The following is a 12,738-nucleotide window of genomic DNA, read 5'->3' as shown; positions in this document are numbered from 1 at the left end:
TGCACCTTTCTGATGTGCTGAAAAGGTATGCAGATTAAAAATAAAATAAAATTACTTTTGGTACAAGCTGATTAAAATTGAAGGTGGCAAGCACTGGCCTAGAAAGGGTGCAGGAGGGAGCGTGGTGGCAAAAGATGACGGGAGTTCAAAACTTCTGGAGTGCACCAGGTTATGGGAGCCACGGCAGGAATTATTTTGATTCCTAGGAAACCTTGGGGATCCTTGGCCACAGCAAAATTGTATTTCAGCTGCTCGAGAGGGAAGCAGCAGATAGGAAACGGGGATGAGCGTGGGATGTGAGGGAGGAAAGCATTTTAACAGCTGGAATAGCTCTGTTGGTTAGAGCATGAGACAACTTGGGTTCTACATTGGCCAAAAGATTCCTACATTGCAGGGGGTTCGACTTGATGATCCTTGTGGCCCCTTCCAACTCTGCAATGCTATGACCTCATGCGCCAAAGCGAAAGAGCAGACTGTACTCATGTGTGTGCAGGGATTATGAGTAATACAGTGATCTTCCAATCCTTTCCAAACCAGCCACAGGCTTCTTACACACCCTATTTGCTCGATCTGTTTACCGTGTTGGTCTCGCACCTGATTTTCCACCAAGATTGGCACTCCCCTTTGTTAAAATAATTGCATTTTGCGTGTGAAGCTTCGCAGACACCAAAACAGAGATCAAAGTGTAGACGGGGGAAGATTTTATTTCTTTTTTTAAATAAAAAATCCCAACACACACCAAATTCCATTGGAGAAGGCCTCCGTCCCAAAGCTTCATCATTCTTTGGAAGGCTCGCCAGGGAGCCCTAAACCCACAACTACCCAAACAGCCAATCTGGAGTTAGCAACCAAGGCTGAAGGGCGTCTTTGGATTCACGCATTAATAGGCAGCGATGCAGTTTCGCTAGCAGTGATTCATTGCCAGCACTCAAGGCCTGGCGCTCTTTTGAAGTGTGCCAACAAAACCTAAGGAATGCAGATTTTTGGCAAGCCACAAATTAAGAGATACCCCAACCCTGTCCAATCTCTGCAGGGCCATTTCTTTGGGGCTCTGTTACAGAGGCCGCCATCACACCATTTCCCTGAAGCCCGGTAGGGCGATTGGTTACTGCCAACGTGGCAGCAAATGGGTCCACGGCGTCCTATATCATGGCGAGTCCTTACGCAAGCTGGAAAAGCCAACCCAAGCGCCATAAATCAAGGCATTTCATAATTAAGAGAAAAGGCTGGGAGGAGGGTTGAAACGCGAGAGAACACACAATCGGAGTGAGCTCTGTAGTGATGGCGGGTGTTGAGACTCAAAGAGCCAAGATCACCTTTCTCTAACCCGGTGTCCTCCAGAACTACAAATCCCACCAGACCCTGCCGGCACTGCCGTGTCACATGGCTGCGCTGATGGACGTTATAGTCCAAAACATTTGGAGGCCACAAAGTTGGGGCACCAATGCCCTGGCAGAGCCCAGTGGCGATAGCTGCCTTGGGGCTCCCTTTTAAAAAAGACTGTGGTTCCAAAGAGCTGGGTCTAGCCTCCGTCTCAATCCCCCACAATCCCCCTGGAGGCAGTGTACCTCCTCCAGGGGCCTTGTGGGAAGATGCAAATGGTGGAAACATCCAGCCACCGGGTGCTGTCTGGGGTGTTGGTTCACTGAGAAGATAGGGACCACCACCTTGCCCAGGTAGGTGACCCCCTGCAGCACCCACTGGCAGGACAGGTGTGCCAAAGTCAACCACCTGTATCAATCCCATCGCTTATCGGGCAACATGTGGAAATGAGGGTACCACTGATGCTCTTTCCCGGGAGTTGCTTGTTAATTCATTCAATTCACCGAAATCCCCACCCCATTAAAAAAGAAAAAGAAGTGGATTCTGGAGCAACTGGGTTGAAGGCTTGCTGATTTGGTTCTTAAGTTATCAAGTGAGCCCGGAATAAAACCAGAACTGAGTAGAAACAGCCCTCCTCTGACTTTAACTGTCTTGTTTGGAGGGTGAATCGAAGGTCCTCTTCCTTTTGGTGATTTTGTGTGTGTGTGTGTGTGTGTGTGTGTGTGTGTGTGTGTGTGTGTGTTGGGGGCTGGAAGGAACTATGAATATGAACCCAGGATTGTTTCAGAAAACAAGGGGGTCCAGATGAGCCTCCTTTGTGCTGAACGAACCTGAGAGGTCGTCACACCCCCACCTGGCGAAAATTCAAGGTGACTGTGCAGGGCAGCAGAAGGGGGTGGGCAGTATGTGGCTTCATGAGAACTCGGACGTGTTCCTTCAATGCATGCTGTATGTTTGTGCGTGTGTGAGAGAGGGAGAGATCACCTCCCTACTTCTATGTATGAATGTGGGCACATTTGGGCACCTGGCTAATGCATTAGGGCAGCCAAAAACCAACCATTCAACCAGGTCAACAGTCTGCAGAGTGTATTAACTGTTAACTGGAGAGTTTCTCCTTCTTCCTCTTCTTCTTCAATTTTTTGACATCTGCCACTGCATCCCTGTCTAGCTTTTTGCCCTTTTTCTTTCTCTTTCCTCTTGGCTCTTCTGAGTCATTGCTTTCTGCATCGGAAGTTCCTGAGCCACAACTTCCTTTCTCTTGGGCGCCATTTTGAGATCCGTTGCAACTAGGGCTCCCACCGACAGGACTGGAGTGCTTAGATTTCTTCTTCTTCCTCCTCCGCCTCTTCTTCTTCTGGGTATTGAGCTTCTCTCCTTCTTCACTTGAGCCAAGGTCCCTGGGGCATTTTGCCTCCGGTCCTTCAAGGCCATCCTCATTTTCAGACCAACCATGCTTGGGGTTCTTCCTCTTCCTGGGCTGGGCTACCGAACACTCCGACTCCTCGGCCATCGCTGGAGGAGACTCAGCTGTCCTGAAGTCAACCTCACGCTGGGCTTTCTTCAGCATGGCCATGCGCTTGGCAAAATACTCCTGCACGGTAAGGGCACTGGTTACGGTCTTGCCGGAGTCCACTTCGTCCAATGGGTCCTCCTCCTCTTTCTGGTCCTCCTTTGGAGATTCTGTGCCAGCAGCAGCAGCAGCAGCCTGCGAAGTGAAAGGGGAGAGAGATGAAGTCAGTGAGCCAAACTGCCTTCCAACAGTTGAGGGAGTTGGGTATTGTTTAGCCTGGAGAAGAGAAGGCTCCCAGTACGTTTCCGAGCACAATTCAAAGTGTTGGTGCTGACCTTTAAAGCCCTAAATGGCCTCGGTCCAGTTTAATAGATTATTGTATTTTAATATTCTGTTGGAAGCCTCCCAGAGTGGCTGGGGAGCCCCAGCCAGATGGGCGGGGTATAAATAATAAATTATTATTATTATAAGAGTTAATAGTAGAATGATGATTCGTTGTTAATAAAAATTACAGGCAGAGGGGAAAAGTTTTATAGAATGAATAAAGAATTAAAAATATTTGATTTGAAATATTAGATTAAAAGTGATTGTATTAATATTGGGAATAAGAGTTGAAAACAAGAATAAAGGATTGAGAGAAGAATATTTAAGATAAGTAAAAGTATAATGAATACTGTCTAAATAATATTGTAACAGGGACCCAAGGTGGGGGAGGTCGGGGGAGTCCAAAGGGTGATGATCAAGATTTAAGTTAGAATTTTTGTTTTTTATTATTTTTGTACTTTGTACTTTGTATTTTTGTTTTTGTATTTTGTATTTTTTTCTGTATTTTGTATTTTTGTGTCTTGTATTTCTGTATATGGGTGTGTGTGTTCAAAAATCTTCAATAAATACATTTTTAAAAATAATAATATATTATTATTATTATTATTATTATTATTATTATTATTATTATTATTATTATTATATAAGGCTGAGATATGATATGATAGCCATCTTCATGGATCTCATGGGCTGTCACATGGAAAAAGCTTGTTTTCTGCTGCTCAAGAGGGTAGGACCTGAACCAATGGATTCGATTTACAAGAAAGGATATTCCGACCCAACATCAGGAAGAACTTTCTGACAGCGAGTGCTGTTCGACAGTGGAACAGACACCCACAAAAGGTGGTGGACTCTCCTTCCTTGGAGGTTTTCAAGCAGAGGTTGGGTGGCCATCTGTCACGGATGCTTTAGCTGAGTTTCCTGCATTGCAGGGGGTTGGACTACCGGTAGATGACCCTTTGTGTCCCTTTTAACTCTACAATTCTTTTAGTAAGCATCATATGCACCTTCCTTAATGATTATCCCCTGCACAAAACCTTCTCAGAGCTGTACATAATAAAAGTGATTTCTCAGTTCAGCAGGTTGCTTAGCCTAAATCCAAGATGGCGGGCTTACTGCTCCAGTAAAGTAAAGACTGGGGAGAGCAGAAGGAGGTCGTGGTGAACAATGATTTGGAATTGAAATAGAAATCCGTTGAATACTACATCCACACGATCTCATTGACTTGTGAGAAATGGCCGAGGGAGTTGGGGATGTTAACCAGGGAAAGAAGAGACCGAGAGGTGATATGATAAGATATCTGCAAATATCTGAAGGGCTGTCACATGGAAGAGGGAACAAGCTTGTTTTCTCCTGCTCTGGAGGGACTCTCCTTCATTGGAAAAAGGAATCTCTCCAACTTCTCTTTAAAAACCTCTGCTGAGCAGCCCTTACTGCCAGAACATTTTTCCTAATGCTTAGTCAGAATCTCCTTTCTTGCCATTTGAGTCCATTGGTTCGGGGTGTACTTATCGGAGCAGCAGAAAACAAGACTGCTCCATGTTCCATCTAGTAAAAGAATAGCTCTGCCTTCGCCAACCAGGTGCCCTTCAGATCTTTTGGACTACAACTCCCATCAGGCTCAGCCCAAAACATCTGGAAGGCACCACGTTAGTGAAGGCTTGCAAGAGGCTTTTGTTTCACGGGGCAAAGTCCTGTGAAGACAAATACGCCTAAGAGTTGGACACAGGCCAGCCCAAGGACCAAGCAAATCTTTTCTTTCTTTCCTTTTTTCTAAAGGAGAATATGAGCCAGAGTTTTTTTTAAGTGCCCCAAGAAACAATCCTGGAATCTCAAGTGTAATGTTATTTTTGCTGCACTGGGCTGAAGCCTTTGGAGCAAATCTGCATGCTCTCTCTCATTAGGACACTAATTCCCAAGTCCCGTGCCAGGAGGGCAGACGATTGCATACCCCATCAGACGTGAATGTGGAAAACAACATATATGAAAAGGGCCCGTGAGCCCAAAGGCAGCAGAAAACTCCATTTGACAGAGCAGGGGGTTGGCTTAATTTCAAAGGAAACCAATACATTTATACAGTGAAGTGATAATATATCCTGGGGCCATGGAGAGTATGTGTGGGGAGGGAGAAGAGGCATGGCTGGTCACCACTTTGGATGGATTTAAAAGAGGCTTAGACAAATTCATGGGGGGTACTAGCTACATCTGTGCACTACCTCCATTGTTGGAGCATTGCAGGGGGGTTGGGCTAGATGACCCACTGGGTTCCTTCCTGCTGTACCATTCCATGATTCAATTATCTCTGAATACCAGTTGCTGGGAATGACAAGCAGGGAGAGCGACGAAGCACCCAGGTCCTGCTCATGGCCTTCTGGTTGGCCGTTGTTGAGAACAGGATGCTGGGCAAGACGTGGCCCCCTTTTGGCCTGATCCAGGTACAGGAACGTTCTGATGTTCTGAAAGTCGGTGCCTTAAAGTCACCACAATTTTAGGAAGGATGTTCTCAAGCTGGAACGTTTGCAGAGGAGGGCAACCAAGATGATCAAGGGTCTGGAAACCAAGCCTTATGAGGAACGGTTGAAGGAGCTGGGTACGCTTAGGAGGAGACTGAGAGGAGATAATGATAGCCATCTTCAAATATCTTAAGGGCTGTCACACGGAAGATGGAGCAAGCTTGTTTTCTCCTGCTCTGGAGGGTTGGACTCGAACCAATGGCTCCAAGTTACAAGGAGATTCCCGACTAAACATACGTAGAAACTTTCTGAGAGCAAAAGCTGTTTGACAGTGGAACGGACTCCCTTGGGAGGTTGTGAATTCTCCTTCCTTGGAGGTTTTAAGCAGAGGTTAGATAGCTACCAGTGAGAGCCAGTGTGGTGTAGTGGTTAAGAGCAGTAGACTCGTAATCTGGGGAACCGGGTTCGCGTCTCTGCTCCTCCACATGCAGCTGCTGGGTGACCTTGGGCTAGTCACACTTCTTTGAAGTCTCTCAGCCCCACCCACCTCACAGGGTGTCTGTTGTGGGGGAGGAGGGGAAAGGAGATTGTTAGCCGCTTTGAGACTCCTTCGGGTAGTGATAAAGCGGGATATCAAATCCAAACTCTTCTTCTCTTCTTCTCTTCTTCCCTGCCAGGGATTTTTTTTAGTTGGTAGTTCCTGCCTTGCAGGTGGTTGGACTAGATGATCTTTGGCATCACCTCCAACTCTACAGTTCTTTGATTCTGTGAACATATCCCCATTCAATGGGCTGCCTCAGAAGGAGATTTTTCAGCAGAGGCTGGGGGTGGCCATTGGTCAAGGATTCTTTAGCTGTGATTCCTGCACTGCAGGGGTTGGACTAGTTTACTCTTGGAGGTCCCTTCGAACTCTACAAGTCTATGATTTTATGAAAGGCTCCCTCCCCCAGACTTGCCCCTCCCTCCCTTCCTTCTCCTTCTGACTGCACACCAGTTCCGACGCCACACTTTACACGATGACAAATGTCTCCACCAACCCTTTGCCAACTTCAGCCGGTCGCTCCCTCCACAGACTGCTCCGACCCACGTAAGCAACCTGTACAAGCCGAGATGCATTTTCAAAGCCACCTTTGCAAATCCGGCCAGAGACACATTAATTACCATTAAGGAGGTGCGCGGAGCAGAGTTTTTGACAGGAACACAGGGCTTTTAACTCCCTCCGAGCCAACGGCAGGCCTGGCCTGGCCACTGACTGGAGCTCAGAAAAACCCGCGAGGCCTGGAAGAGAGGGAAGCCTGCCAGAGGCCCCTGTATCAAACAGGAATTTTAATAACCACGGGCCGCTGAGCATGAAGGCAGCGGGGCATGGAGACAGGTAAAGGCAGTGTCAGGCCCAAAACAAACTCGCACATTTGGTTTCGGGGACACTGGTGGAAGACCATTAATCATCTGGAAAAAGACGGGGAGGTGCCAGGAATGCCTCGCATGAAGGGTTCCCTGCGAGGGAGCCATGGAAACCAGGCAGGTACAGCAAATGGCTATTTCCAAGCAGGCTGGCCAGGTGAAAATGGGCTGGTACCTGCTGGCGACGTTCACGGAACTGAAGAGATGGAAGGGATCCCAAGGGCACCCCCTGCAATGCAGGAATCATGGCAAAAGAATTCCTGACAGGTGGCTATCCAACCTTTGCTTAAAAACCCTCAGAGAAGGAGAATCCACCGCCCTCCGCGGAAGTCCGTTCCACTGCCCAACGGCTCTTCCCCTCAGAGAGTTGCTGCGATGATGAAATAGGGGACAAAATGGTAGAGCACCTTGAGCTTCTTCTTGGGGGAAACTTCACCCAGGCAGTCTCAGGGTATTAGCGCTCAGGTCTGGCTATGTGCTAATCCTTTGCTTATACTGCCTGTTGATTTGTGACCTGATGATGATTTCAAATCACTAGCAGTTTGCTGTGTAAAAAGTCCCTAACTGACTTACAAAGGGGTGCAGCAATAAAACTGCTAGCACATTTGCAAAGCTAAGCAGGGATTGCTATGTTTTCAGGCTGCGTGCTGAGAATCCCGTATTGTTGGGGGGGGGCTGGACTAGATGGCCCCCAGGGTCCCTTCCAACTCTGCAGGATTCCATGAAAAACATAAAGCATATATATATGTAAATAAAACCCCAACAACATACACTACACCAAACACCTCAAAACCCACAGAATATGGTGGTTCTATATTGCTTTATTGCACCTTGTCCTGAGATCGTGCATCAATGAAAGGCGGGCTGAAGAGGCTGGATTACTGCAATGCACTCTACATGGGGCTGCCCTTGAGGCTGGTCCAGAAGCTGCAGATGGTGCAAAGCACTGCGGCATAACTGCTCACAGGGCCAGGATACGGCCAACACTCTACCCGCAGTTGAAAAAAACTGCACTGGCTGCCCATCAGCTGCCAGGCTAAGTCCAAGGTGTTAGTTTTGGTGTGCAAAGTCCTACACTGCTTGGGGCCTGGATACCTGAAAGTTTCTGGCATCCTTTAGGTTGCCTTGCGTCGATCACTGTACTCTGCAGATACGTTCTGATCAGGAGGTCCAGTCCACACAACGTCAGAACTAGACCTTTAGGGTTGTGGCACCTTACCTATGTAACCCCCTCTCCTTAAGTCAGGGGTCAGCAAACTTTTTCAGCAGGGGGCCGGTCCACTGTCCCTCAGACTTTGTGGGAGGCTGGACTACATCGCTTTCATTTTAGGGATCCATGGTCTCGTTAGATAGTAAAATTCATTTTAAATTGCTTTTTAGGGGTTGCTTTTTAAAAGTCTGGAACAGATCAATCCCTTTTGCATTACTTCCTATGGGAAAGCTATCTCAGGTTACTAGTTACGATGGCTGCTGCCGGTCTTAAGAGACAATTTGCCTCTGAATCTCAGTGGCTGGGGAACACAAGCGGAAGAGGACTTTCGCACTCAGATCTTTCTTGTGGGCTTCCCAGAGGCATCCGGTTGGCCCCCATGAAAGCAGAAGACTGGGTGGGTTAGATCTTTAGTCCAGTTGCAGACCTATGTTTTGTGGGTCCTGGAACTTGAACTGCTACGGGCCCCTCTTTGCAACCAGCAACGAGGTCTGGCTAACCACTGTTTTCTTTCTTTTCATATCATTTTTATAAAGTCTCCAAAAACATTTCAATGCATTCTATAAAGCAGGGGTCAGCAAACTTTTTCAGCAGGGGCTGACCTTGTAGGGGGCTGGACTATATGTTGAAGAAGAAAAAATGAACGAATTCCTATGCCCCACAAATAACCCAGAGATGCATTTTAAATAAAAGCACACATTCTACTCATGTAAAAATATGCTGATTCCCGGACCATACGCGGGCCAGATTTAGAAGGCAATTGGGCCGGATCTGGCCCCCAGACCTTAGTTTGCCTACCCATGCCTTAAGACTTAGACAGGGGCCATCTCTGTTGCCTAAAGCCCTTCCTCTTCTCCAAAGCCTTCATTATACATCAGGGGTCCCCAGACTTACCGGGCTTTGGGCCGGAAGGCAGGGGAGTGCGCGCCCGTGCACATGTACACACACACTTACTGGCGCGGTGGCGCGCTTCCAGGTCGGAAAAAATCGCTGAAAATCGTTTGTGCGCATGCGTATGGGCCTTCCCCGACCCGGAAGTGCACCGGAAATGACCTCTTCTGGGTCGGGAGAGGCCCATACGCATGCGCACAAACGATTTTCGGCGATTTTTTCCGCTCTGGAAGTTCGCCGCCGTGCTGCGCGCCGTTAAGAGCCGGCGTCGGCAGCGGGCGTCTTTGCGGGCCGGATTGGGAGGCCAACTGGGCCGCATCTGGCCCGCGGGCCGTAGTCTGGGAACCCCTGTTATACACCTTTAGGCACCAGGCAAAAACACTCCTCTTTAACCAGGCCTTTGGCTGATTGACATCCAGTGCTCCTTTAAAATCTGTTGGGAGGGGGTTATCGGGTTGCTTTTGTTTTCATTCTGATTGTGTATTTTGTGTTTTTTTATATTGTGATTTCATCTTGTGAACCACCGGAGACCTGCGGGTTTGGGTTTATATAAATTAATAAATAATAATAATAATAATAATAATAATAATAACAATAATGATAGTAAGTTGAGATCTTTTGCAGTCCGCATCTGTATCAGAATTGTTTTTAAGGATGTCTTTAATATCATATTATTTGCTGCCCTGGGCTCCTTTGCAAAGAAAGGCAGGGCATAAATTTAATCAGGAAATATATATATATATATTTCAAATTATTAATTACTTACTACAGCTCCCCAAATGGTAAAAAATGAATTAACCGCACTGCCTCCCTTAGGCAGCCTGCTCAAAGGAGTCTACACCGTGGTGTTTCTGCATGAGTCACTGTTCTGGGCATGCCTCCTCTGAGGACATGTGAACCCGATGTGCGTCTTGGCATTTGACAGCCAGCGAAGGTGACCCAATTACACCTAATGGCAGCGACGTGACAGAAAGTAGGAAGCCTCCTTTGCAAACGGGCAATTTGGCCAACGCGAGACGTACGTTTTAAGAAATATTTCCTGACACGGTAGCTGTTTGGGATCCTAAAGACAGAGAAATATACTGAGGCGTAAGAAACAGAGATGATGGCCAAAGATGCTTAACGCACACCTGGAGCCAAGGATGGGAGGGCCTGTTTCATGACAAGGCAGAAAGATGAAGAGGCCTACCCCTCCCACCCAAAGATCTCTTTTGTCTCGATCGACAGCCAAACAGAGATCAAGTCAAAGCATGACTGAGCACTCGGAAGGCTGAGGAATCGTCATCTTTCCCCAAGGAGGATGAGTAATCTGCACGCAACAGTGCAGAGTTAGGGGGGGGGAAGGGGGAATCTAACAATTTTAACAACGGGCTTTTAAATTTTAAAATTCGGAATGTCAAGGTAAAGTTTCGGGTAAACGTAAAGGGACCCCTGACCATTAGGTCCAGTCGTGACCGACTCTGGGGTTGCGCGCTCATCTCGCATTATTGGCCGAGGGAGCCGGCGTATAGCTTCCAGGTTATGTGGCCAGCATGACAAAGCCGCTTCTGGCAAACCAGAGCAGCACATGGAAACGCCGTTTACCTTCCCGCTGTAGCGGTTCCTATTTATCTACTTGCATTTTGACATGCTTTCGAACTGCTAGGTTGGCAGGAGCTGGGACCGAGCAACGGGAGCTCACCCCGTCACAGGGATTCGAACCGCCGACCTTCTGATCAGCAAGCCCTAGGCTCAGTGGTTTAACCACAGCGCCACCTGGGTTTCGGATAACACACCTCTAAAAAGAAAGAAAGAAAACGGAACAGGAGGTCTTCCTGGTGAGGGATTAACGAAAAAGCCAAAGGAAGCCCGTCCTCCTGAAATTTTAATCCCTGCAACAGGGCTGTTAAAATGAGGATTAAAATGAGGAGTGGGAGAAAACTCTTTGGAGGAAAAAAGCTGTAAAATATCAACCAATCAATCAATCAATCGTCTGTCCACAAGAGTGATTTGCCAAGTCTCAATTGAACTAGGGCCAACAATGGGGACTCAGTGGCGAGAGCCCTCTGCACACGCCTATAGGCAACCATCCCTTTGGCTGGTCTGCTAGCAAGACATGCAAGGCATTTCATGAATGGAGAGGGAGCAATAGCCTTTCTCAGTTTTCTCCAGTAGCAAATGGCAGTCTCCGATGAAGCCGTTAGGCTGCTGAGTCTTTCAATTTGCAGATTGCTCTGTCCAGAAGGTTTGGCCAAGTAACCAGTGGGGATTTGGAAGGAAGAACGAAGGCTTGAGGAAATGGGGTGGGGAGTAAGGAAAAATCAGAATTAAAAGAAAGAAAGAAAGAAAGAAAGAAAGAAAGAAAGAAAGAAAGAAAGAAAGAAAGAAATTTGCACTAACAGGCCCCCAGTCGGGTGGATTAAGAATGGGGTGTTAAATGGAAAGACGACAAGATACCAATGAAAGAAGATTGGCAAGTTAAACTTATAGAATATGCAGAAATGGCGAAACTCACGGGAAGACTCCGAGACAATGACAATAGAGACTTTAAAAAAGATCGGGAACTGTTTATGCTGTATCTACAGAAATACTGTAAAGAAATGGAGTCATTAGCAGGATTTGAGTAAACACTTACGATTAAGAAAACAAATGTAAAGATTAAGAAACAACAATTTGGAAATTAATTAAGTGTAAGACATAACTGGAAAGAAAATATGGTATAAAAATGATAAGAATATAAGAGCATTTAATTATAAGATTATAGGGGGAAACAAATTAAGCAGAAGTAGTAAACATTTAATGAACCAGAAAGGGAAGTTGAGGGAAGTCATAGCGTGGGGGGGGGGTATTTTGATTCTTTTATTATTTCTCTTTTATATGATAAATAGATGGATAAATGTGTGGAAATTTAAAAATATTTTTTAAAAAAACTATTTAAAAATAAATAAAAATAATGGGGTGTCAAAGGAGATGGCCAAGATAAGACTTTTGGAAAAAATGATGCCATCAGGAGCCTGGAAAAACCCTGAAGACGGAAAAGGATTCCAGCGGAGATTATAGGAGGAAGCTGTGTCAACAAGCGAAGGGCTTGGCTTCTGAGAGATGAGGAAACCGTGTACTCGGCTTTTGAAACTGGGAATAACTGGCAGCTCTGGGAACTTTGGTTTGTTACCCTCTGGGAAGGGCGGGGAAGGGAGACTGGAGAAAGGGAATTCGTTTAGTTATTTATTTAGGCAAACAAGGAGGGGGGGGATATCAATGGGAATTAACACAACATCTCTTAACTGCTGCCAGCTTTATTATTTGGGGAACGAGAACACCATCTTCGAGAGAATGGATAACTAAAATCAGGGACGTAGTATGCGTGGTTAAACATAGGAAAGGCCACGAGATAATGCATTGATTAAGAAACGGAGTATTTTTTTTTTTTAAAAAAATGCACTAGGATAACATAAACCCCTTTGTGTTATTTGGAAACTTGTGGTATTAATTTATTATGTTCAACCTTTGTATGCAAATTTGTTCCTATATGTTTAGCTCTAGATACCCCTTTCCCCTTTTATTTTGTGTTATAAATATGTGCAAAAAAAGATCCACCATCTTTTAGCAGCCTGGTTCTGTATGTGCCAAAAGACTGGGCAGTT

At 46.4% G+C, this 12,738-nt stretch overlaps 1 protein-coding gene across 4 annotated transcripts in view; it reads right to left on the bottom strand.

The window, feature by feature from the left end:
• Nucleotides 1-686: 686 nt before the first annotated feature.
• LOC148686476 (PIN2/TERF1-interacting telomerase inhibitor 1-like) overlaps nucleotides 687-12,738 on the bottom strand; it is a 51,536-nt gene continuing 39,484 nt past the window's right edge. For 2 of the 4 annotated variants that reach the window (XM_088666927.1, XM_088666930.1), the window contains exon 7: nucleotides 687-3,028. In XM_088666927.1, coding sequence (XP_088523053.1) covers nucleotides 2,420-3,028 — 609 coding nt within the window. In that variant the 3' untranslated portion in view covers nucleotides 687-2,419. The remainder of the gene's footprint in view (nucleotides 3,029-12,738) is intronic. The other 2 variants (XM_088666928.1, XM_088666929.1) reach the window with 2 other exon arrangements.

The sequence above is a fragment of the Zootoca vivipara genome, chromosome 3 (assembly GCF_965207765.1).
Source record: "Zootoca vivipara chromosome 3, rZooViv2.hap1.1, whole genome shotgun sequence".
Taxonomy (NCBI): domain Eukaryota; kingdom Metazoa; phylum Chordata; class Lepidosauria; order Squamata; family Lacertidae; genus Zootoca; species Zootoca vivipara.
Note: the sequence above shows the minus strand (reverse complement) of the source record. Positions and strands in the feature narration are given on the sequence as shown.